The 26,131-nt window shown below is 42.3% G+C and overlaps 1 protein-coding gene across 12 annotated transcripts in view; it reads right to left on the bottom strand.

The window, feature by feature from the left end:
* The window catches only part of LOC113157377 (adhesion G protein-coupled receptor L3-like), a 194,528-nt gene that overhangs the window by 7,896 nt on the left and 160,501 nt on the right, over window positions 1-26,131 (bottom strand). For all 12 annotated transcript variants that reach the window (XM_026352846.1, XM_026352850.1, XM_026352849.1 and 9 more), the window contains 6 exons: window positions 18,451-18,660; window positions 15,950-16,170; window positions 10,526-10,592; window positions 8,630-8,721; window positions 2,568-2,736; window positions 2,200-2,325 (listed from right to left, as the gene is read on the bottom strand). In XM_026352846.1, the coding sequence (XP_026208631.1) occupies window positions 2,200-2,325; window positions 2,568-2,736; window positions 8,630-8,721; window positions 10,526-10,592; window positions 15,950-16,170; window positions 18,451-18,660 (885 nt within the window). The remainder of the gene's footprint in view (window positions 1-2,199; window positions 2,326-2,567; window positions 2,737-8,629; window positions 8,722-10,525; window positions 10,593-15,949; window positions 16,171-18,450; window positions 18,661-26,131) is intronic.

Genomic DNA, 26,131 nt, shown 5'->3' with positions numbered 1-26,131 from the left:
ACAGTACGTAATCTCCAATTACAGATGAGCACTAGTACTGGGGTAGATAAAGTCAATAATAAAATCATCAGTCAAGCTCATTGAATCAGTGTCTCCGGTCGCAAAGGCTCAATCCAAAAGGTTTCATCCTGGTTAATTATGATGGGAGTCTCATGGGTTGTTGCACAAGCTAACGCCAGACGAGCTTGATAGAAGATTTCAGATTAATACTTCATGATGAGATGCTTCATTTAAAAAAATAAAAAATAAATAAATAAATAAATAAAGCTTTATTACAGCCTGAGGCTTTTTTTGTTTGTTTGTTTGTTTGGTCATTATTGTACTGTATTTTACCAGTCTTGTACTCACCAAATAAGATGCTGAAATCTGGTAATGTGGCAACAATAAAATGCTTAGACATGTTAAGCAGCCAAAACTAAGGCGAATGGCTCCACTTCTACAAGCCTCAACATTGTTGTTGATTGTGTATCCATGGGGAGTTTATGGTATCAGATTGATAAGGCTGACAGTAATTGTTTAATTATACAAACTGGTCATTTTCTGGATCATGCTGCATGAGTTTCCTATGCATTGAGGCATTATGAGCAACATTTTGGGTGCACTTACTTTCGTTTTTTCATTCAGATAAAGAGTGCATACAGTAATTTGCCACATTCTTAGATCCCAGCTATCACTTTGTTGAGTACACAACTACGGTGCAATATCACCACTGATAGCAGCCATAACAGAAACCATAAGACCCGTGATGTAACCAGGCCGGGTTTGACCTCTGCTGCTGCAGTGAAGCACAATCTTCACACTGCCGTACTCGCAATCTGTTGTCAACCATAATATAACAGATAAATATAATAGCAGGATGATATAATGTCATAATAAGAAGGAGCATCAATATAATAACAGGATGAAGTGACAGCTTTAAGAACGATGTCATGCTATGAAGACTTTGTTTTTCTGCGATTCCTCTCCACACCTCAGACAGACTTCAGCTTAATTAAGTCATTGCCACTTTGCCATCACCATTACCTATTTTTGGACTAACTGTCACAGCACCTCACCTAATCTCTTCCTGAAAGTCTGTACTGCAGAGTGACATTCAGGCTGCAAACATGTTTTTTTTTTATGTATTCATACATGCTTAATCATCACATAATGAATGAGGTCAAAAGAAAAATGCCCACACAGGAAAGTGTCAACCCCTCGATCATATACTCTAACAGCTGATCTCATTAACATATTATACCCCACGTTGTTTCCAGCCTTGGAGATGCAGATGGGTTGGAAATGACACAGCCATCTCTCGTTGTGTTGTGGACAGATGAGAACGTGCGCACAGGCAGCGAGTTAGCATGTACTCTGCTGATTGCACATTCATTTCGAAGCCTCAAAGTTAGCAATAAACAACCACATCTTTCTGAGTGTTTCCATCCGTGCATCGACTGAGCATGAGGTTAGAGCCATCTTGTCAAAGCACTGTGTATAATTAAACGCTTTGATCTGTATGCAGAATCAAGCTTGTATCGTGGGTTGCCACTGCATGCCTCACTCTAAGGACTATTTATAATTGAACACTGGAAGGAAATCGCACTCTTTGGAGTATGGATACGATGTTCAATTATAGTGTATCATGGCAATTCATCCTATACTTCATGTCAATGTGGGAGGAATCCATTAACAATTTACTTTACAAGGAGACTTACCACTTAGGAACAAAATTCACATATCTTGGCAGAGGCAGTAAAATCTGCATTTATGAGCATGAACAAATTCCTCACAAAGCTCGAGCCAAAGCTTCAGTCAGTGAGTCAGTGTTGCTGTACCAGTGTGCAGCCTAGACCTGCTGCAGTGAAATGAATTGAAGACTTGATGTACTTTGAAAGTGTTTAGCTCAATAAGCAGCACATTTTCCTGCTATCAACCGAGGATATTTGTTGTGCTTGAAACCTGTCATGCATACGCACACAGTCAGCTTAAAAAAACCCTCTGCACATTTGTTCTGCAAGGAGATGCATATCTGGTGCATTATTTAGGATCATCTCTCTGCCCTCTAGCTACTGACTGCAGACTGAATTGTTGGAAAATATGCACATAATGTTTTTAAGAACCACTGGCGATCAATAAATGAATAAGCATAAAGGAGCTAAGTGGGTAAAGAATGGAAAGACTAGGATAACATGAGGGACATGAAAAGGGTCGTGCCACCTGTGACCCCGTAGAGTAACGTCCTGGGGCACGAGAGGCGGCGCCTTTCCCAGATCCGATGGAGCTGTCCACACTTTTACCACTGCAGCAGTGAGTACGCAGGCATTTCCCATACTCCTTGCGCACCTGTATGCAAATGAAAACAAAGACACAGCACGCACAAGCTAACAATTAGACCCATCGCACCGCATTTTCATAATTTTGCACATTTGAAACTGCTGTTTCGGTGCGTAAAAGCATCACCGTAAAAGCAGAAACATGCAATTAATTTAATAGCAGTCTAAGCGTGGCCAATTAGCATCACATTAAACAATTTCCAGGTTCTGTAGGTACAGTTAGAAATCTTTCTTTCCCCACATGAACCGTACCTTTTTCTGCAGGACGCAGTGAAAGATGAAGATGAACATTCCCTGCAGGGAGTTGAAGATGGTGAACAGGTAGGCCATGACCACCGTGCTCTCGTTGACATACATCAGGCCAAAGGCCCAGGTCAGGCCCAGCAGACACAGCAGAGCAATGGCCCCAATCACCCATGATCTAGAACATGACGAAAGAAGACAGCTGTTACAGCATGTTAGAGACAACAGCAACTGGACCAAACTACAATGTGTTGTTAGAATAAATGGAGGAATGGCTAAAGTGTGTGCTAATTGAACAAATACCCGAAAAAATATCCGATCGACGTACCACATAATCTAGAGTTTTATTAGGAGGAGGGGCACAAAACAAGTGATGCGGGAGAAGTGAGAAATGACAATATATATAATCACAGATGACTTAACTTCACGTTCAGATATAAATATCTGTATAGTAATGGAGGTCTGTATAGATATGACATTTTTTATCCAAAGAAAATTTAAATAAATTTATAAAGGTTGGGATAAAATCATGTAAAGTCCTACTCAAGCTGAGAGACTGAGTACAATACAAAATACTGCAACATTTCTACAGAGTACACTGTGAAGATACAGGTGATATTCAAGTACCGAGTACTCCACAGTAACACGTGTTAATGATTCGCAGAGGCAATTAGATGGATTTGGGAGTGGAATCGTTCATGTGGGGGTGAGTAAATGTTAAGATGGCATTATGGGAAAAGATTCCCTTCCAATTCTGTCTTACTTGATCTCAGGTTCATAATCCTGATAGCTGAGCAACACAATAAAAAAACAAAATTAACACAAATCAAGTGTTGAAAAAAATACAGAAACAAATCACATCACATAAAGAGATGATGAGCTGGAATCTAGAATATGTGGCCACAAATACAATGTACAAATTTAGACATTAAGATGAAAACAATACACTGTGAAGGAAGATGGCTTATTCTGGCAGCGGAGATTAAAGCTGTATTCACAGCGTCCACATCCAAACATCAAGGACAGACATTCAGGCACTTTTGGAAGGGATTTATTTGTGATTTACAGGTGCTAACTGTAATTATCTGGGTTCACAGAAGTACATACCTCCCCTCATAAATGCTGGCAGACCTTCGCATTTAAGCTTTTATAAATGGGCCAGGTGTGCGGCAAAATAAATGATTTATGAATTCACCAGGGCAACCATTAAACATAATTTTCCCAGGGCTGTCTTAATGACCTGGTGGGAGAGGTACTTCATCAAGGCGGCTGCCCCCGAAATGGACACAGAAACAGAAGCAGTGGGTGCAAAGAACAAAATATTGTCCTCTAGCAGAAGTTCGGCGAATGGCGGATGATAGAGACACAATAGGTCATGCTGAGTTATCAGATACACACGTGAGGAAGACTTTTGAGGCCTCGAGGCAAAACTTCTGCGATTGTGTGAACAGTCACTAAAAAGCATAACAGCTCACTTCCAAATGCCGTATTTAGGTTTAATCCTGTCAGGGCTGCTGCACGCCTCGAAGCTACTAACACAATGTCGCTTAAAGATCCTCTCATATTCTTGGCATCATTAGGTTCAAAACAGTTTACTGTATGGCTAATTCTAAATACATGTATATTTTTAGAGTATCAAATACAGAATCTAAGCAACTAAAGTGCTTAAGCTCCGATGTAATCGTCACAAAAACGTAGATCCATCTGAATGGCTGAAGAATATATAGACATACCATCCATCCCTGAGAGCTGCGGCATAGCACTTTTCGGCTTTTGAAGCACGAAAAAAAAAGTAAGGAAGGCTTTATTGTGCTAATCATCGAGCAGAAACACCAAAAAATGAGCAATTTGAGTCAGAGAACTACTTCAGACTGTGGCTTCAAATTACCACCAATTTCCTTCGAAATGACTTAATTTGCAGAGGTGCCATTCATTGCAATGTCACAGATCATTTATGTATGAGATTGCAATTGGTCAATTCAACCTGTTTTAAATCTGCATAAAGTAATTATATAGGCTGTTTCTGGGAGGACGAGAGGAAGTGCTGTGATCAACCCGACAGGGTGTTCATTATTTAACCAAAGGTATGCTCAAAATGCTAATCACCTCAAAGTGTTTAAGACATCAATGGTGCAAAGTTTTTGATGTGGGCACAGCCTTTTTTTTTTTTTATCTTTGACATCATCCTCATTGGCGTAGTTCATTTGAAGTTGCTAATCGCCACAGGGAGGGAAGCAGCATGAGAAGGAATTCATACATTTCTCTAAAAATGTTCAGTCCACCGCGCGTGGACGAGCAAGTTTCGAGTATAAGTCACAACGGTGCAAAAGTCACGTTGTAATCCATGAATCACAAGGGCAGTGGCAGCCGCTGTCTCCATTATGGGGTGAGGAGGGAAAAACACATCAAACACAATATCAATTCTATTCTACACCCTCTACTGAGAAATGTTGCATCTTACCAGTGCCATTCTACAATAACACATCCATCATAATAACGGTAGCTAAAATGAAGAGAGGGGGGGGAAAAAAAAAAAGAAACAGAAGATGAAAAACAGAAAGATGTTAAAGATAAACACGGCTTAAGATAAAAAGGCAGGATGTGAGTGCTAATCAAAAGAAGAAAAGCAGAGAGGGAGAGAAAGAAAGAGATACACAGCGAAAGAGAGATGAAACATTCATATTAAAACAAGGCAGCATGATGAAATCCGAACAGAAAACGTGACATCAAACCATAAAGAGGAACCAAAGAGCAGAAAGATGAGACAAAAGCAGATATACCTCATTAAGCTAAGCTAGATTGACTCAATTAACCCGAGCTATCATGATCATCAAACCAGTTTTGCTTTAATTCCAAGAAAAGTTCATACAGGAAAGAAGGTGATAACAGATCTGCAATGATCAACTGTGATAGTCCAGAGGTCACGAGGCGCTAATGCTTAAAGCGGAAACACATGTTTTGTTTCTCTGTACTTGTTTCCGATCTAACGGAGGAAGCAGCTTTGCAGCTTTATGAATGTGTTCGTGCGTCCGTGTTGTTGAGTAATGGGCGACAGGGTGCCAGATGAATGAGAGATGACTAACACGCCGCGGGTTCACACCATTTTCCAAACGGTCATCTGAAACACTGCACAGCGTTTCAAAGTCAGTAAGGCTCAGGGTCAAGCGGCCGGGTTTGTTTGGTACATTTTGGGAGGCGGGTGTTATAAATCATATGACACTGAGAACTCCAGCAGTCAATATTTTTTCTGCAGAACAAACTACACAATGTGTCTCCACGGTATCAAAGATGAAATGGACCCGACCACAGTGATGCACTAAGCAGTCAGAGTACGCAGAGTAGTAGCTGGCTTCATGTGCCCTGCCGGCGGTCGTCTTCCTGTATCTGTGTCCGCGTTTGAAGCCCGTATCTGAGACTGGTCAGGTGCACGTATTCGCACCTATTCTTGTGTCTCTGTGGGAACATGAGCATCTATTTTTAGGGAATCTATTGTTTGGGCATGTAGGTTTCTATTAGCAGATCTGCTGGTGATTAAGCCACACTGTGAGCGCGGTCTCTTCTCTTGTTTTTCATAGAACAGGGAGGACATGAGAAAAGGTCATGTGTTGATCCACCACCCAAATATATATATATATAAAAAAAGAAAGAATAAAAGAAAGAAACCTGGATTCGGATCATTTACAAGTCTTTGTTGCTACTCTTGGTGGCAATGGCAACACTTTATACAACTGCTTCACAGCTTTCACTGCTGCAAAAGTACAAAGTGCATAATATTGATTCACATTTTCTTTGTCACAGGCTTGAATCAAACGGGATCAAAACACACCATTTTTCTGATGGAAAACTTTCAAATAAGGTCACACTGAATGGTTTCTCCTGTGTAGCCATGACAGGAGACACGGTCGGTTCATATTTAGCTATTTAATAAAGACTAATCCCTGTGTAATGTTGATTTAGCACGGTGGAACCCCTTTGATTTCACTAATGCTTAATTCGCTACTTACATTAAAATTAGGCTAAATACAAACCTACAAAGAGATGATGAGATTAGAGGATAACACATTTTATGTGATTTGTTGTGTTGTTAAATGTTGTGCTCTTTGTAAATGTCATCTTCAGGCTAGTACAGATGACACTTTGGCCCTGTTCAAAAGCAGCACTTACAGCCACTGGTCGGCTCAGGGAACATCCTGCTGCGAGTCTGTGATGGTAAAACACGCCGGCACAGTACGATCTGACGTGTCGCAGCTAAGCATGCTACATCATGCTCACAGAAGATTGTTTTTTTGTTTTTTTTTATGTGTGTATCACTGAGCTGAGAGGAGCAGGGCAGACAGGGGCCACTGTGCTGAGACATAACCAGTGATGTGATGCCACAAAAAAAAAAAAAAAGAAAAAACACATCCACAACGCCAGCCATAAAGTAGACTAATCTGTCCACAGTGGCTCGAGAGGAGCAAGGCAGACAGCAAAAAAACAGAGCAGAGACCCTTATCTATCATAGCAAACAGGCAGAAAACAACTTTACAGCGTCTGCAGAAGCAGTGCGCCCTGACACAGAGTAGCTGCAGCCTACGTCAAAGACAACGACAGGAAAAAAAGCTGTGTCACTGCGCTGAAAAACAACTTTTAAAAGTCTTTTTCCACGTCGAGCCTGACTTATGGAGAGAACTTTTGTAAGTGTGGCTGAATTGGTCTGTGAACTGTCATGTAGAGACCCCGATACTAAACATCTAACCCTTCAACAATAAAGCAACAATAAAAGGCAATGAAGGGCGACAGTACGTTTGCAAGTGTTATCCCTTTAACTACAGATCACTAAATATAACTGTTATCCCATTTTTGATTTGCTATTCATGCTACAACTCCAGGCGGCCGTTATTTTCCATGAATTCCTTCCAAAATGAAACTCAATTAGCAGACTCTCACTTGAGCTGTGTTAGTTATCGCTCTGAACGTCATACTTCATCTGCATATTTTTGTCATCTTTCCTTTTTTTATTATTATGATTTGGGAGTTCAGGCAGCTGGGCTTGTTTCTTTTGAGACTGAAATGTTTGTTGATGTTGCTGTACCCATCTGCTGTAAGTAGCCTCTTCAGTCTGAGGAAAAGGTTGTTAGGGCGTCCCGAATGTGTCCTCCAGGGCGGTTTTGTTTCTCACCTGACCTGGAACAACTTCAAACCATCCTGAAAGATAAGTCTGAGATGCCGTAAACCGACTCTCTTCACGCTGAAGAAGCTGCTTGGATGAGTAGTGACGTGTTTTGAATTGCAGTTCATGCCAGACGTCTGCACTAATGAAACTTTCAATGAAAACAATAAGCAGCATGGTTTGCATGATGTATACCTGTTACATAAGTGACCTCAGTTATCTTTGCAAACCGAATGCTTAAAAAAGAGCAGCAATGTATTTAAACTTTCACTAACACACCTGAAGTTTTATAGTCATCATTGTCCCTCAAGCTTTCACATTATCTGGTAGCTGCCAGGCGTAGGCAGATAAACAGAGACAAACACACACGACGCGCACGCGCTCTGCCTATGAATATTCATCGGCGACATGTTGACTCCAAGATAACACCAGGTCAGGCTTGTCAGATTGTCTCCTGGCCTTTTCTTGCGCAGACAACAGTGTTCTTCAGATAGTGATGGAGACACAACAGAATGCCTGTTTGATTTTAACCCCGCCTGACACAACCTTTCAGCATAATGGGAGGTGCTTACCCTTTGCAGGCTTAGATTCCAGGGCCCCTTTTGGGTTGGGCGTTCACAACCTTAAGTGCCTTTAATGATGTTTTAAAATATCAAAGGGACACTGGCTTGAATACAGAGCGCCGTGCGAGAGGCGGCTCTTTTAGCCGGGGGTTGGCTAAACTGGAGAAGGCACGAGGGAAAGGTGAGCTCAAACAGAGCCTCGCACAGCACAATCAAGTCGCCAGAGTGCCTTTGGTGGAAGCTAGCCCGTCACACACTTAACGAGACATCATTTCCCCCCCCTGTAACAAAATGTCACAGGGAGTGCTATTTCTGGGTAACTTTAATGGATATCTGGGTGATCTGAGTGCTCTTACTTGATGTTGTCCAGGCAACCGGAGTCTGGTTTCAAGATGGCCGTGTGATGGAACATCTTGTAGAGAGCGATGCCCAGGAAGATCACGTTCAGCTGAAAGAAGAAGAAGAGAGAGAGAGAGACAGCGAGAGAGAGAGGAGTGAAGCCTGTGTGATTGCTGTTTCACTTCCATTCATTTTAAATCAGGGCACTTTGTAGCACAAAGCTGGGACGCCGCAGCCGTACTCGGTTTCCCACTTTGCCAAACAGAGCGCAAAATCCAGTGAAACCTCTACGGTGGTACGACGGACTAAACAGGGAACGGTGAGACGAGACAGCTGCATACTTGTATGAGGGAGCATTTCCATCTGACTTATTCGCACTTGTCTCATCATATTCACACTTAGAGGAAACCACGGGGAATGGCTGCCACTGCCACAGTTTGGAGATTCACAAAGAAACTTCTCGCTGCACTCGTTGAGATTTTCGTTAAATTCTTCAAGAACTGTCAGCGTGCACCTCGCAACGTGTCCCCTGCATTATCGCGAGCAATGACAACTTTTAATAGGTGGGATACAGCTTTAACGATAATTTAATCTGCCCAGGAGAGGCACCTTTTAAATTTAATATGCTGCCCATATGTGCTGAATACTTCTTTGCATTAACAGAGAAATAAAACTTCAAATAATTACAGAAGTTGAGTCAAGCACATCTCTGTGTGTTGAGAACCAAACACACTGTAATTAGTCAGAGAACTAAAGAAGCGGCCTCATGTTTAACTGCTGGATATGAAGAAAAAAAAACGTAATTAAACATTACACTAAACAGACCTACTCTGGTGTATCTCATTATTTTCTATTTCTCTGAGTCAATAATCACAAAAACAGAAAATTAGTCAAATCTGGTCACGGCATAGGGTCTTTTCAAAAACGACTCCTCAGAAATTACAGCAATTAATGAGCTTTCACTGATTTTTACTGTTGTTTACAAGAGACATTCAGCTAAAATGAGGTGAAAAACAACAAATTCCTGGAGGTAGAACTGGATTTGTGCTGTAGCCCTGCATTCCTGTTGGTAAATCAAAGACAGAAACAGTGAGTCATGAAGCACACCGAGATGCATTGTGAATGATTAGTGCAAACTGGAGCATGAAAGCACATTATTCATATTTGCATTTAGAAAGCTGATCGTAGCCGGTCGCTATCGTGCTGTGGTAAGAACGGCTGAAACAACACGTTAGCTCGTACCAAATCTTGTCATCGAATGAGAATTGTGACTGCTGTTGGGGACATTTATTAGCCGATTGCAAATGTTTATTGTGATAGCTGACTGCTGTCTTGAAAAATAAGGAGCACGCCTCTGGAGACAAACAGTATTTATAACTTGGCATTGGATAGAACACTTAGAAACTAAAGTAAGGCACCTGAATTAAAGCACTTGGATCAATATATGAGCTATTATATTAGAAAATTAGGCCTGTCCTAGTTGGGAATGACACAAAAAGTGTGTGTGTGTGTGTGTGTGTGTGCCTGCGAGGAGGAGATGGCAAAAGGTAGTGTAGTACGAGTTGGAACGGGAACAAAATCAATCATAATCGCAGTGAAGATTACTCCAACACTGCATACTGAGCAGAGTTCACTCTCTTTCTCTCCCCTCGCTTACTCTCCCACCACCACCCTCCAAAAAAGTGTCTCAGCCGGTGACTGCGGCAGGGTGACAAACTGTAATATATTCTCTACACCCCTCATTCGTTTTTCTGGACGGCTCTGTGCCCGGCGGTGGCATATATGCTCAACAGGGCAGAGAGAAGGGAGAGGATGGGAGCTCGAAAAAGGGATCTCGGCGGACCATTTAAGCGGCGACCCGCAGGCTAAGTAGGGTTAATGAGCAGACAGGGAAGGGGGGGGGGTATGCTTACCATAATTATCAAGGTTGCTGGTCCTATGAAACTCCAAATGAAATAGGTGTCCAGACGAAGCCAGCAACTGCAGTGAAAGAGATAGAAGGGAAGAGAGGGGGGGGGGTATGAATATGGGAGAGAAAGATTTGAGGTTATAGCTTTATACTGCTGCTCAGAGGAAATACATCAAGTGGGCAGCTGGAGCGACACAGAGGAATAGGCACTTCAAGACATAGATTGCCACAAGGGGCTTTAAGAATTATCGCCATCGCTAAGATTTTGAAGGAACGGAGGCCTTTCGATGTCGACGTCCGCGCCGATGATTGGCTTTTCATAGCCAACACAGGCACACTAATCAATAGGTAAATTAGAAAATGAGTACACCAGTGAAGTAAGAGCTTCCTGTGACCAGATTTAGTTGAATTCATCACCAAATTACCATCACAGACGATAATTTATTCAATTAGTTCTCAATTGAATCCCAACTGTAGCACTCCGGAGGAGACAGGAGTGACCCCGACTCTGACAGACGCGGTCACACACATTCCTAGAAGCACTCGGCAAAGTGTCTCACGTGATGACTCTGTAGGAGTGCTGTAATTATGTCAATAATGAAATAAAGCGCTCTCCCGGCCTCGTACTTCATTCTAGCATTACACGTAGTCAATCATTGTTCTGTGCTGAGTAAAACTAAAAACAGATCAGAAACAGCGGGGCCAGGGGAAGGTGACAGCGCTGTGCCTTTGAAATGGCAACAGAAAAAAGAAGGAGTAAAAAAAAAAAAAGAAGAAGAAGAAGAAGCTTGATTCATGACCTGTGGTTGAATTATTAATCTTTTAATCTCCGCTACCGCAGCAGATAGACGCCTCCATTTTTGGCCACTGGAAAATTACAGTTGGTACAGCCACACTGTCATTCAGGTTGACAGAGAAGGAAAATGGAAGTGGCAGAGAATCATCTGTAATGGTTCAATGGCATTTTAAGGCAAACGGAAGTGCATGAGGTATTTTAGTCAGTCACAAGTCAGCACTGGGCTTTAGACAGTGACTGTGGTTAAAAAAAAATAAAAAGGCGTACGGCTTCAAAGAGCATCTTATTTGACGTAAACCTATTTAATGTTGATGTTGAAGCAAAACAAAGCCAGATACCATCGTCCATGATATGATTAATGCTATTTTGGTTCAAAAACAAAATGAGATCTTCACTATTTACAGCTATGTAAACCACAAATTGAAAATTCAGGCTTAAAATCCACCTGCCACGGACAAGTTTGTACGTTTCACTTATTTGTCGCCGAAGAACTCACAAACACACACGGGAGAGGATACTTTGCTTAAAAAAAAAAAAAAAAAAAAAAAGTGACAGGACAAAAATTTACTGTTTCTTTCCTCACACCGGGAGTCGATATGTCTCTCCCTCGCCGATATCAATGGAGGAGAGGAGGCAACACAGAAAAACACATATGGGCGCATAAAGGAGCGAAGATTCCCAAACAAAAAGCTGAACAACATGCACGGCTGCTCTGGCAGCTCATCAAAAGCACATGCTCCAAACGCCGCTGTTATTATAAATTATGCTGAAGGTTCTATTGTTCGTTTTTTTTTTTTTTGCCTTCTTCGTCGTCTTCGTCTTCAGATCATAGGAAGATTTTAAGACGTGGTGGGCGGCTGGAGCTGCAGGCTGTCATTTTTTTTTTTCCTTCCCTGCCTCCTCTAACTCCCCTTCTCCACTTGTGTCATGCTTGTGTTTGGCTTTTAGAGTACATCTAGTTTCATCCCCCCCCCACCACCACCACCTCCTGGTGTGCAACTATTTTTTGCCTTATTCCTTTAGTAACCAAGCAATCAAAACCATCAATGTGTGCCAGGAAGAATAAATAAATAAATAAATAAATAAAACACAAGTCAAGCTTGTGCCAACAGCTTGTGCTGAGCATCCTGGCATTCAATCTGCAGTAAGCTGACATATGCTGTCCTTTGAGCCAAGGCAACTTAATCTGCAAAGACATCTTTGCAACTGAGATAGTCACTTCAGTGATAGTGAGTTGATGACCAAGTTACTGATGGAACCACTGTGAAATATTTGGGCCACAAAATGACTAATAGCCTTCAGATTCAGTCTTAAAACCCTAAAGCACAATTTGTCTTTAAATACGACCTTTAATACTTGTGCATGGCTTTTTTGTAGCATTGATTAAAGGTACATTGTACATGTTTTTCGACCACTACTCGTCCTATTGAATAAAGTTTGGAGAGACAGGCCCCAGTCTTATTTGTATCTTGCATTTTTCTATTCATACAAATTCCTGTAGACGTTTAAGCCAACACATAAAAAAAAAAAAAAACATAGCAATGTACTAGTAAAATGCAGGAAATGTCAGGGCAGCAGTAAGCAGGCTCGCTAGATACGCTCACTAGTTAAGGTTGGCTATCGTTGCTCATCATGTGACCCCTTTGCCTTGCAGCTCCCTTGAGAATCCCTCGAATGCTAGCTCTAGTCAAAACTGATGTAAACATAACAGATTTCAGTACGTCCAGCGATATCTGCCTCGCAAATGTTGGACAGACAAGAAGGAGAAAGCATTCGCCATGTGTGCGAGGCCTCGGGGATACACGGAGCAGTTTTGGTTAAGAAACACTGAATGTTGGGATCAACTGTGTTTGTTTACAGAAACTTTACTTGGAAACAATACCCGCCGTTATTCTGCACTCGCTCGGTGGAACACACTGAACTACAGTCGCAGTAAATCAATTACTGAAACTACACCGTAATTCTGTTTCCTCAGCTTGCAGGTGGTTGATTTATTGCTTTCATTAAACCTGGAGGAATGACACAGAATCACGTTTGTTATGTTGACCAGTGAGCAGCCACACTGGACAGGAGGAAAAAAGGAAAGGTGCCTTGCTCAAGGGCACATTTAGAGTACTTACTGCGAACAGCCGCATGCAAATCCTACTGTACTGATTGGATCCCGGACTGAGACCAGATGACTTCAGAAGCAAGCTGACCTTTAGGCTGCTGCAGCCTTTTTTTATGTGCTCACTTATTATGAGTCACTCCACATACCTTCATTCATCTACTGCACCTGGGTCACTTTTGACTGCAGTATATTGGATATTTCTGCTCAAAATAAGGCCACATGTGATAATGCCGCCATGGTCCCCGAATCAATTTGTGCCAGGCCGACGTGCCCTCTCCCACCTTTTGCTATTCACCACATGTCACACCTTGTCCCTTCCCTCATCCTTCACTGGCTGCATATAATTGTTCCACCGGTGGCAGGCTTTAATTATTCACATGATGCCAAGGCTCAGGCGGTGGCAGCTATCACCTCATCCATCACTAAGAACTATGGCTCCGACAATCTACAAATGTACTGTCTACCGGTTGCGTTGTATGTGGCAATGCATGTGTGTGTGTGTGTGTGTGTGTGGGTGTGTGTGTGGGTGTGTGTGTGTGCCACATATGATAAACATCTTGGAAGCAAACTGCTGATGCTGGTCTTCATTACTTTCAGATGGGTTTGAGATTAACAGAGAGGAATGGAGCACAACCCTTTGCTTGGCATTACACTGCTTTATAGACCACTTTGTATTTCAGAGGAAAAAGGGCTGGGAAATTATCTTGTGTAGCTTCTGTGGGAAACACAAAAAGGCAGTCTCTGTCGCTCCTCATCTTTCCGTTAATCTCCTCTCTCTTTCACTCACTTTCCGGCTCAATCTCCCTGTTTTTACAACCTCCTCCTTTCCTATAAATCTCTCCATCCACGTGCTGGAATCTGTATCTATCGTCAAACACTGCAGACTTACTCTCATCCAGCATTACTATTTCCTGAGGTTAGCATTTTTCACTGTCAAAATCAAATGTCGGTTCAGCAGTAGGGAAATGTATGCATCTTTAGTAATTGCTATGCTTCATTAAAAGTTGATGATGAGCTTTAGCTCACTCTGTGAGGCTGTCGAAGACTCCATGACCAACAAAAACCATGTTGTCGTTCTGTTAGCAGGGTGCAGGCTATACATTCGGATTCCCTGCTTCACCACAGTGTCTAAACTGAGGAGTGAGCATCTTCAAGGTGTCCAGCAGACAATTTGTTCAGATGTTCTTACTGCTGCATCACTTCTGTTACAGTTGGGCTGTCAACCTGCCATCAGACTTAGGGTGAGGTGGTTGTGCAGGCTGTCGGACCAGGGGTGGAGGTGTTAAGGAAGGTGTTGGACTAATAGTAGCATGTTCTGGCACGTTTTCACCACAGACATCACCTTGTTCCATACTGATAAAGTACCCTCCAGTGACATTCTTGTCAGGGATGCATCAAGATTGTCGGGGATGAATCAGGGGGTTTTGTCTTGTTGTTCTTTTATACTTGTATTTGTATATATGTGAAGGAGGAGCTAAATTTAACTACTTTATATACTGACAGCTGATTAGCCCTAAATAGCATATCAGAGGGCATTTTCATAACAATCAACATCTGGAAAAAATAGATACTAGTAAGTAAAGTATAAGGATTTGATAATTGTATTTAATAAGCACTGTGATTGACTAAATGCACTTAACTATTTACCATATCTATTACAATCTCTCTATTAATTGTTAATTTTATCCACATGTAGGTATAACTGTAGATCCCTTTGGACAAAAGCACCTTTAAAATGCCTCATATTGTTGGAGTCTGGTAGAATAGAGGCATTAAATGCAGATTCTGCATTAAAGCCAAATACTTCTGACTGCTTAAGATGCCAAATCAGTGTACCAGAACTGCTTTTTCACTTCCTTGAGTTTCATTTTCATATCTAAATATCTGATGTAACATTTGCCCCAGAATATTCAAAGACTACTCTATTATCCTTTATATCACTTTCATTATACTGTATCTCACTTGGGGAACTCTCAAGAGACTCCTCCCTTAATGTGGTTTGCTAGCTTCTTTCAATGGTCTCACCCTGCCTGGAAAACACCCACATTTTTCAAAATCCTTCCACCCCCTTCGCTTAAAAAGCTTTCTTGCAGTAGTTGAAAGGCATCAAAACAAAATCTAGTTATTCTTTAGTGTTTCACTATTGACTAGACAAACCTCCTCTGGGGCAACAAAAGACATTATACAACTGTTTTCACAAGGTTACTGCCACTCAACATGACACATAAATGGATCTGGATGTATAAAATTGGTGGAGTTGTCCTTTAATATTAAACATATCCCTGACAGGATCTGTTGGCCTAATGCACTATTCTAGGAAGCTGCCCGTGTACTCTACAATAATGCATGGGTTTAATGTCTACTCATGCACAAATGAATCGCAAATCTAATATGTTCTAAAACGAATCAGCTACCACAAGGCAATCTTTTGAGTATTACGTTAAGAAGCCAACTCCCCCGGCACATTCAGACAGATTGGGAAGTCTAATGTGCTCACAAGCTAGCACCCCACAAGTACTCACATTCGGTCAGTGCCATAGCTGCGGTAGTCCACCGCGGCGGAAACGGCCACAATTAATGCAGGAACTCCGTAGCCCACCAGGTAGAAGTAGCGTCGGCGCGAGTGCTCGCTCTCGAACACCTCCACCAGCATGATGTAGAGCTGCACGCCCTCCAGGAACATCCATGTGAACGCCGCCAGGAAGAAGAAATGGAGCAGGGCGGCGAAGACAGCACAAGCAATCTGGGAAGGGTTTACAGCGATAGACATAAACAAGAATAAGAGAGATAAAGAGAGGGGGGGGGGAAAAGAACAGAAGTGTGCGAATTCACAGTCGAAGACATGTCTTAATCACATCGCTTTGGGGCTTTTAGATGATTTCCTGAAGGATTAAGTGCCTTGCTAAAGGGTATAATACCAGTGGCAAAGTGTGTCATCCAAGTGACTATAACCGAGCAGCATTTATTTGACCTCTCCATGTTTGTGTCTTCCCAACGATTAGCATTGCTAAGCTTTGTTTGGCTGAAGCGATTGGATGTTTGCCTGTAGCGACTGGCAGAGGAACGCCACAGCTACTGAGCGCATGTGGTCTTGTTTGCTGTAGCTGGCATGGGAGGAAACAGAGATATGAAGAAGTGAAGTCAACAGTCCAAGAACCATTTGGAGCTCGCTGCATTTCATACCACGGCCAGGTGTGAGGACATAATGTAGTTACACACTTCCCGAGCTGATAGAGATATGTGCAGACAAGACACGAATAGAGCAGACTGTCATTTGCATGTATGCATGCGCCCACACACTTTCTAACAATAATAAGATACAGTACTTACATGGATTGATCTAATTATTGGCACAGTTGAACATAACTAGCATATTTTGTCATTGAAATGGGTTCAATTAAATAACTAAAAGGTTGAGTGGACATTAATTGCGGTCCAGGAGAGTGATCTTAGAGCCTGGCTGTGAATCACGCCCATAAAATGTTATGGAAGGGAAAGGTGTGGGGCCAAAGCATTATCTTTAACTTCACAGGGATATAGATTTTGCGGCTAAACTATGGCTGTGAGTTTTGGTTGAGGTGCTTATAGTGATATTGGTAGAGCAATATATAATATTTGTTTTAATAGCAAGAGGTTTTGGCTAGAAGGGCACACATTTGTGAACTATGTGGCGCATTAAGATTAACAGTGACAATAAATAAATGACTCAAATGACTAAAAAGACAATCAGCAATAAACTGTACTCTGATGTGTGACCCCATTATAAATTTACAGGCATAGAGCTAATTTCAAACTGTGATCAGACAATCACTCCAGTGTTTCTTTTTCTTACCCCAAGCGAACAAAACTACTAAACTGAAAAATGGTGTAGGTGAAATCAATCCCAGTGCCATCCTGCGTGCATGTGACGACTCCACATTCGTCTACAGTATGAGTGCTGAAGATGACTATGCAGTGACAGCATGCCTCCACCTGCTACCACAGCTGAGCTCCTACAGAGAAGTAATGCCATCCAAACTACAGCAAGCGCACAAGAACACGCTTTAGTATGTTTAGCAGCTTAGTCATGATGCATCCAAAGTGTTTACAAACTGGAAAAACTGCACCGGGAGGCGGTGGCGGGGCGAAAAGATGAATTCGTGTCGGGGAGAGAGTGCGTGCCGCGTAAGAGTGATCAACATATGAGGACGTAGCAGTGCCTTGGCGTGTGTTTTTGTGCGAATGAGTGAGTGTACTTTGAAGTAAGTGTTTTGCTTCTCCGCAGCTGATGGAGGGAGCATTGGTTGGATAAAGAGATCCAGTTCTTTTCATTCAGTGTTTCATCTCACTCAGTCTGGTGGGATCAAAAAAGTTCAGGGCCACTGGCAATCACTGGGAAGGACTGCTCACAGCACAGCAGGATACCAACGTTTCCATCATCTCAGAAAATATTTTAGTCGCTCACATCTAGTCAGGAGACTGTGAACAGTCCTCATGGAGACACTTAAAATGCACTCTTTACTGACATATATAGTGGAAAGACAGTTCAAAACACTGCCACTGAGTGTCAAGCCAACATGTAAGACTTCATATAAACTTAATTTAAACCTCAATGGGTTTTTTTTTTTATATATTGGCATTTTTGGAAATATTGCCAGAAGCTGGAGCCAGCAGCCACTTAGCTCCTCTTAGGGCAAAGGCCCAAAGTTAATGAAATCTAAGGTGCTTGAAGCACCTCTAGAGCTCACAAATGTTATATCCTGTTTGTTTAATCTGTACAAAAGCTAATTCTTGGCTGGGAACAGCAACACTTCCCTCCCCCGACTGCTTTCTAGTGTTAGAAGTGCTAAGATCCAGCAAATGAAGCTAAGCTGCTGCTGGTTCTGTCTTAATATTTACCATACAGATGTGAGGGTGCGTTTTTTCAGCACAACCTTGGTGAGAATGGGCCGTGGCCTACTTCTTTTAATAGCTGCCACTGGTTATGCAGTATTTTCACCAGCACGTTAAATGTGACAGAGGTAAAAACACAAGCACATCTTACTGGCTGGTCACCCCGATTGATCCCCACCAGGAACAGGGACTCTGCGATGAACAGGCTGATGCAGAGGTTCTTGTGGATGGTGTTGCGATCGCTCTGCAGGCCGCGGAAGAAGCAGAAGGTGAAGAGGCTGATGAGCAGGCACACCAGTGACAGAAGTATGCCGACCCAAGTGATGACATCCAGCAGCATGTCGTGAACAGGGGCTGTGTTCTGCAAAAGAGTTGACAAGTGAGAGTGATCAACACCGATGACATTATGCCAGAAAAAGTCTTTTTCTTTTTAATGCACCTAGAAATGACTGTACATTACAGGCATTTATTAGTAAAGCAAAAAACAAAACTGTCTCAATGGTACAAAAAAAAAAACATAAAAATAAATTGCCTTTCTATTCCAGCAACAACCCCAAAGCTTTTATTTTTATTATTTTTGGGGGTGGGGGAGTGCATTCGTTCAAGCCTTCAATAAACCACAACACAGCGAGCCACAGGTGGTAAATATGAATCATGAATTAGTCCGTCTGAATCAATCTAAAATACCCTCCTGTTGTTTCATTGTGGATGGGCAACAAAGTAAGCAGTCCAAAGGGCCACAGGTGTCTAAGACCAGCACAACAGGAATACAATCAAACCCCAACATGGTCAATAACTTTCACTGTTGCTTTTAGATAAATTTCTCTTTTCAAACAGTAATTTGCCACCACAGCCAGTTTTGGGCAGTAAAAAGGCTTTTGCTGACAATAAATATGTGGCTTTACGGGAGAGATAAGGATCAACAGTGACTCCACCACAGCCATGAAAGAAAATTTACATCAGTCCATAAAAGCCAAGAGCACATTGGGATACTTGGACAGAAGTGGTGGGAAAAGCAATACAGGCTAAAAGAGCCAAATCTGCAAAATGTTGTTGGGAGCCACAGCAGACCCCAACTCAGGGTAATAAAATCAAGGGTTATACCCACTGTTACGCCAGGTTTGATATCATTAATATGTAAATAATAAGCAGATTGAAGTCAATGGAAACAAACCTATTTGGAACATGATGGGTGGTGTGGATGTAACGGTACTGCATGGCTGTGTAGGAGCTTATATATTACTGAAACAGATGTGCTGATTCTCAGTGCAATTCATATGTTATATATATATATATATATATATATATATATATATATATGGAACAACCTGACAATTCTTCACCATGCTACTGGTGGGGAAGAAGAGACTTGACAAGACAAAACAAAATAAAAAAACAACCAACTGTCTTCTATATGTAAAACGCTGGGACAAGCATCAGAGAGTGACGTTTTGATATATTAACTAAACATAATTACTGCATCTAAACACTTTGGTCAGCTTCCGAGGCGTCCTAATTTCCCAACGGGATCGTCATTTTCAGCCTGATGGGCATTGATTTAAATAAAAAAAAAAAGAGGAATTAAAAAAGAAAGGTGGGGGAAGGAGATGGGTAATTTTTAAAGAAATGCACCATCCTCCTTTCGAACTGTCGTCCTCGCTCCGGTGGAACTTTTGAGTTTTGACATGACAGCTGCGCTCGAATGCTAATGAAGATCAAACAGGCATTACTTCAACACAGAAGAAGTAACAAACAGTTGACGGCAGACCATAAATTAGCGCTGACAGGTAGTTAAAAGCCAGCACCTACACTGTCTATTAAGTGCCACACTTAAGAGTACAGTCTGGCTGTTTGATATCTGAACACTGTGTGCGCCGTGCTGGCCTCTAGCAAATAGAGCATGACTCAGAACTACAGCATAGGGCAAACACAAGAAAATATTGGCTTACATTGGGAAATAACCCGGCAATATGTCTAATATGTCTCTTGACAAAGCACCTATTTAAATAATATTTCGCCCATAGTCTGTATTTTCCTGCTGGAGCAGGGAGAGGAGGACCATCAACAACCACGGATGTTTTTCTTTTTTTTTTATTCCATTCTCCCAGTCAAGCTAGAGTGAGGAAACTTGGGGGTTGAAGTACTGCACAAAGGCCTTGTTTAGTGGCAGCTCAGCCTAACGCTAGCAGAAAAGGGAACAGATGCTGATCATTAAGGGGCTCTGGTACAATAACAGCCGCAGTGCTCCTTGAGTCTGGGGAGAGAGCTCTTTTGATTTTCCTGCCTGATGAGCCGTTGTGTATATGTTGGAGAGGTGGTGGTGGTGGCGGTGGTGGTGGTGGGGTGGCAAGATGTTATATGGAGCAGACGTCTCTGTGTGTATATGCGTCTGTCTGTGTGAAAGTGAAGCTGATTTCAGCCCCCTTACTTTAGAGGGGTGCCTACGCAGTGGGTGGCAACAGATGTTGATGTTTGTGCTTGCATGCTCTGTAGGTGTGTGGTGTCTGCTTTCAGTCCGCTGCATGACAGAGGTATTGATGCAGTGGGTGGTACAAGCTGCAGCACATTGCGAGGAGACCCTAAGGTCTCCCGGGCTAGCGAGCTGTGCAGTGGCTGCAGGCTCTATCCATCACAATCTCACCTTCAATTGGAGAGGGGCCAGGTCAGAGAGAAAGAGACGGCAACAGAGGAAGAGAGAAAAAGAGACAAAGCTATAGAAACGGAGAGGAGAGGGCAGGGAGTGTATCTACACCTGGGTGATGGATTTACTGTGGAATGATTTCTTTGTTCTCAGAGGTGGATGATGGCTGAGACATCACCATTCACAATGCCTCTGCTGAAAAGTTTCCTTTTAGTCAGGGTTCTGCCCAGGCAGGATCGCAAATGATGTGATCCTCGGAGCCTCTGCACATAACCTCGCACCGACAAGCCTCCATGATGGGAATCTGTATAGGGGTCTCTAAAGTGGGCAGACTTAATTTGCTCTGAAATTCACTCGCTGTGTTGCGAGGGCGGCCAAGTCATACAGCATCCATGTTACTTACTGGGGCGAGGCACATTTGTGCACATTCAATTTGTCGTCCAATCCGTCTGCCCTACATTTTTCTCTTATTTTTTTTTTTAAACACACATATTTTTCATTCTAGACGGATGCCGGAGGAGATTGGCTTTGCCCCTGATCTGCACGCACGTAGCTCAAAAACAAGGTTTCTGGGCACTCGATAAGTCCGACGTGGAGGAGAAAACGTGGCAACAAGCTTTTCACATCACGCGCTGGTCATCGTGGCCACGACACCTGAATCCAAGATCGCATCATGTGCATTTGGTTACCAGCTCTCTGAAATGCATAGTAGTAGCAAACATAGCATCAACCCTTTATACCTCAAAGAACTGCTCTCAGCATGGGGCCATGAAGCCAATCCAATTAAAATGTATAAATCTCCCTATATGCCTCCAGAGCCGGGCTCTGACTCGTGAAATACGGTCAGGCAGGGCAGACAGCTGCGCTAAGGGGTAGTGGCCCGCTGCAGGGAATCATGTGACATGATCACCTATGTATGATAGGTTGGATTTATGATCTGCACAGGGATGGGGAACAGTTGTGGGAGGGGGGGGGGGGGGGGGGGGGTATATGAATCATCATTCCTTGGCAAATTTGTCAATTTCAAAAGGTTGGGAGAGAGATTCCAGCTCGCATGGTGGGAATCGACATTCAGCACGTGCACATAATGTCACACAGCGTTCTCGACTACAATCATTATAATGCAACGTTCAAGCATGACTTTCAGTTGCTATGGCAGTCAGCATGGCCTCCGTCTAATCCGCCTGTGCCTTCAATGTATAAACATCCTTCTTCTTGTGTGTCCAGGGCTGCACCGGTCGTATGCGTTACATCATAAAACACAGAACTAACCTTGACTGTCCTTTCTCATCATATTTACTGTCTGATGGTGCCAGCATGGAGTTGTCCTATAAGGACAGTGATAAATGCTACCCAAATATCACCCTCTCCATCATCCAGTGGGATGTGCCATTGATTTATACTTACGGGTCTGTCGAGAATAGTGCCACTTACTAGTAGCTCAATGCCTCCCTGGGGCCGATCTTAGCACACACATCTACTAAGTAAATAATGCTCTGTAGGTGAAACCAGAGCAGGTCTATATTTCTTGAGCTGGGGCTTTTTTGCTCTAACCCATATTTAAAAGATTTTTTTTTTTCCTGTATCTTAATGCCCACTAGCTATCCTCACAAATGGACAGACTTAAATTCAAAAGAAAAGAGTTCAATAAGGAGCCTTAGGAGCCTGAATGGGCATTAGCCATTGGAGAATCTTTAAAAAAAAAAAAAAGTTTAAAGCAGACCCTGATAAAATAGTGGTCATACGTTCCTGGGACATTCATCAAAATCTTGCATCTGCTGGGTGACCCAGAAAGGTTTGTTCAACAAAGAGGCCAAGAAACTAGTTAACATCACCACTACTATGAAGTGACAGGTCACACTTTTTTTTAAACGTTCTTGCGGTGTCCAAGTTCGACAGCAACACTGCTAGAGCTAAATCTCGCCTTTCAATATCGAGTCAAGTGGAATGACTTCACTTTGAATGCATCTTAACCACCTTTGATCGCTGCGTGTCTATGGGCTCGGTAGAGGTAATCACCTTTTGTAGCAAAGTGAAATCAAAGTGAAGCCCCTCTCACACCGCCCCCCCCAAAAAAAAACCCCAGTTTGCAATCATTCTGAACAAGATGCAACAGAGACGCGTAATCTCTCGCACGCAGCTGTCGTCTGCGAGTGTAGTTTTAATTTGTTTATGCAGCCGATGGCGTTTTCTCTGCTCAGAGCGCGGGATCAGTCGAAGGCATCAGCTCTCTGGCTAGGTAGCCCAAAAATGAGCACTCAGTGCCCTTGTGATGGTGTAAGTGGTGGTTGCCTGTATCTGATCGCCCTGTATCTGACAGATCCTGTGTGAGACGGAGTACCGACGTGAAAAGTGGTTTAAATATTTGGATTTAATTAGTCGTTGCGAGTGTGTAACTTTTAAAAGGTTTCACATTTGGCGATTTGGTTAACGACTTTACATTAAAACCCACCAAGGCTCGAAAACATCTTTTGGTATACTTGCTTGCAAATTTTCGACAATGCTTCAACATCTACAATATGTGAATTAGAAATTATTCTGAGGAACTAATCGACTTCAAACATAATTAGTCCCAATGAGACACAGTCTGGAGTTTCTCCACTGCTGTGTGTGTGTAGTAATTGCACACGCTCTACATTACATTCTAGTTCAAGGGTTTCTTATGAATATGAATGTGTGGACACAGGCCTTTACCTTGCCCACACACACACAATCAATGTCAGGTCACAGCATGATTACAAGGCACTTTTTGTTAAAAAGTATATTAGCAGCACATATTTTAGTTTTAAAAACAAATGTTTGGCCTCAGAGGAGTCAAAGTTTAGTCAGTAAAAACTTGGAGGTCCTAAAGTTTCTGGTGGGCAAGTGAACTAAACAACTGCAAAATGTGAAATACACAAATACTGTATGTAGAATGGTTGTATAATTACTGTTATTGCAGTGCATCACATCCCACCTGATGAATACAATAGCTATAAATCAAATCAAAACAATATGGGTTATTATTTTTTTTTGCTTCAAGCACCATGCAGCGACTTCAAATCGCTATCAAGGACTAAATGACAGCGTTCATAATGTCACATACTCGTAGCATTTGGCCACTTCTGATTTGATGATTCCGATAAGAATCATCAATAAAAAAAGAAAAAGTCAAATTGCCAGAGCGATGCAGGCGACAGCTTATTAGGCTGAACATAAAGATATCTGAATATAACCCTATCATTATTCCCAACTAGCGTGGATACATAAATACATACATACGGGGCAAAAAACCAAAAAACAAAACAACAACAAGATGAAAGACGATGGTGATACTGTAGCGAGCCTCTGTCCTCCGAAGAAAAATTGTAATTACAGCGGGCCTATGTTTTGTTTTTTTTTTCTCCTTCTGATATGCCACTGAGAAATAAACAAGGTTAGAATATAATCTGTTGCTCTGAGGGTAATGAGTAATAACAATGCAGAGATGAGCAGTGGTATGTTGTGTTGCCATGGATACAAAAACAGATAGTCTCTAATTTGGGAGTGTGTGTGCGACAAATAGGCAGAGAAATTTCTTTCCTGGCTTCTTTCTTGCACGTGCACGCACGCACACACACACACACACACACACACTCCATTCACTGGGTTTTCAGATACAGCACTGAGACAATTTGGCAAATAAAAAGCCACAGAATGTCCCATTCACAGCGGCACCTTCCAACAAACATCCAAAAGATAAAGCATAAGAGAAGATGCACACACACACACACACACACAAAATAACAGCTAACACTCAAAAAGTGGGGTGCAACTACTGTCCACTTTATTCCAGTGAATGCAGCACCACAAGCTAGTCAGCCTTTCCAAAATGTTCGGGAATGGCTCGACTGAAAGTGTTCCTTTCACTGCTTTCTTCTCCTTCTTCTTCTTTTTTTTTTTTTGCTGCTTTGCTTTCATTATGTGAAGGCTCCCATTCTTCATGGCTCCCTCTCTATTCCAGACTCCACTTCAGCCCCGCAGAGAGCTTAGTGACTCCAAAAGCCACGCTGCTGAGTGACAAACAGTGGCTCTCTCTAGCTGGAAGTAAACCACACCAAGTCAGACTGGCCTGGAGTCGTGTGTGTGTGTGTGTGCATGTAGGGGGGGAAAAAATAAATAAAAAAAGAGATTCTGAATTTTAGATTTTGTGTATGATTGTGTGCATGAATGTGTTTGCAGTCGAGTGTGTGCATTGTATATGTGAGAGAGAGGCAGACTGGGGAATAGAGGGAGGCGAAAGGAGGTCTAGTGGCTTTATGGATAGGGTCCAACTGGGACAGCGCTCAGAGAGTCTGCTTTTTCTCCCACTGATTCCGTGGAGAGAGGCTCTGGAGAGACAGATTGTCATGACACATACCAAGAACTACTCTGTCAGCAGCGGGTTCCTCAAACTTCTTGTTACAGAAATAATTAAGCCGTCTGTCAGCATCAGAACGACAACACAACTTCTTCCGCGATCGGCATGTCTTCTGCTTTTTCCTTCTGTAGCTCACGCAGCTTCATTTCTGTCCTCTTCGCACACGTGCTCTTTCCCTTTTTGTAAGTGTTGAGTAATAATTCCACAAAAATCTCACAAATTACAGTTTGTTTTTTTACTTTATAAGTTTTTTTTTCCATTAGCACCTAATAATTGCTGCCCTCAGTTCCACATCACACTTTTTGTGCTGTACTTATTTCACTTTGTTTTCGTGTGTGTCCTGAAGGCAAAATGAAACCAAATGGTGCACTGAGACAACCCCGCGATGTGGGAATACAGTGTAAAAGTTCTGTTGTCCTCCATCCTCCCTTTGCATAAGCTTCTTTTAGGCACTGTGGAGCTCGTTAACTTAAAAAAAAAACTATAAAAATGGCATTTTATAGGAGGAAATGACTATGCTACTATGCTACTTTGAAAAAAAAAAAAGATGTGTAAATAAGTGTTCAACAAGCAGCTGAAACAGCTGCATGTGGACAACACAATGCACTTTGATGCAAATCATATAAACGGCTGATTCACACATGACTATACTGTATGAATCGAGTTTGCATTGGCACTTTAAATGTTAGCCTACAAAGCGCTATGAAGGTCATGAAACGTATCTATTTTACCTTCAAATAGCAATGAAAGGCATGCATTCTGCTTTATGCTGACTCCAGCTTACTCTTCTTGTCAACCTATAAACTTGGATGG

This window comes from Anabas testudineus, chromosome 18 (assembly GCF_900324465.2).
Source record: "Anabas testudineus chromosome 18, fAnaTes1.2, whole genome shotgun sequence".
NCBI lineage: Eukaryota > Metazoa > Chordata > Actinopteri > Anabantiformes > Anabantidae > Anabas > Anabas testudineus.
Note: the sequence above shows the minus strand (reverse complement) of the source record. Positions and strands in the feature narration are given on the sequence as shown.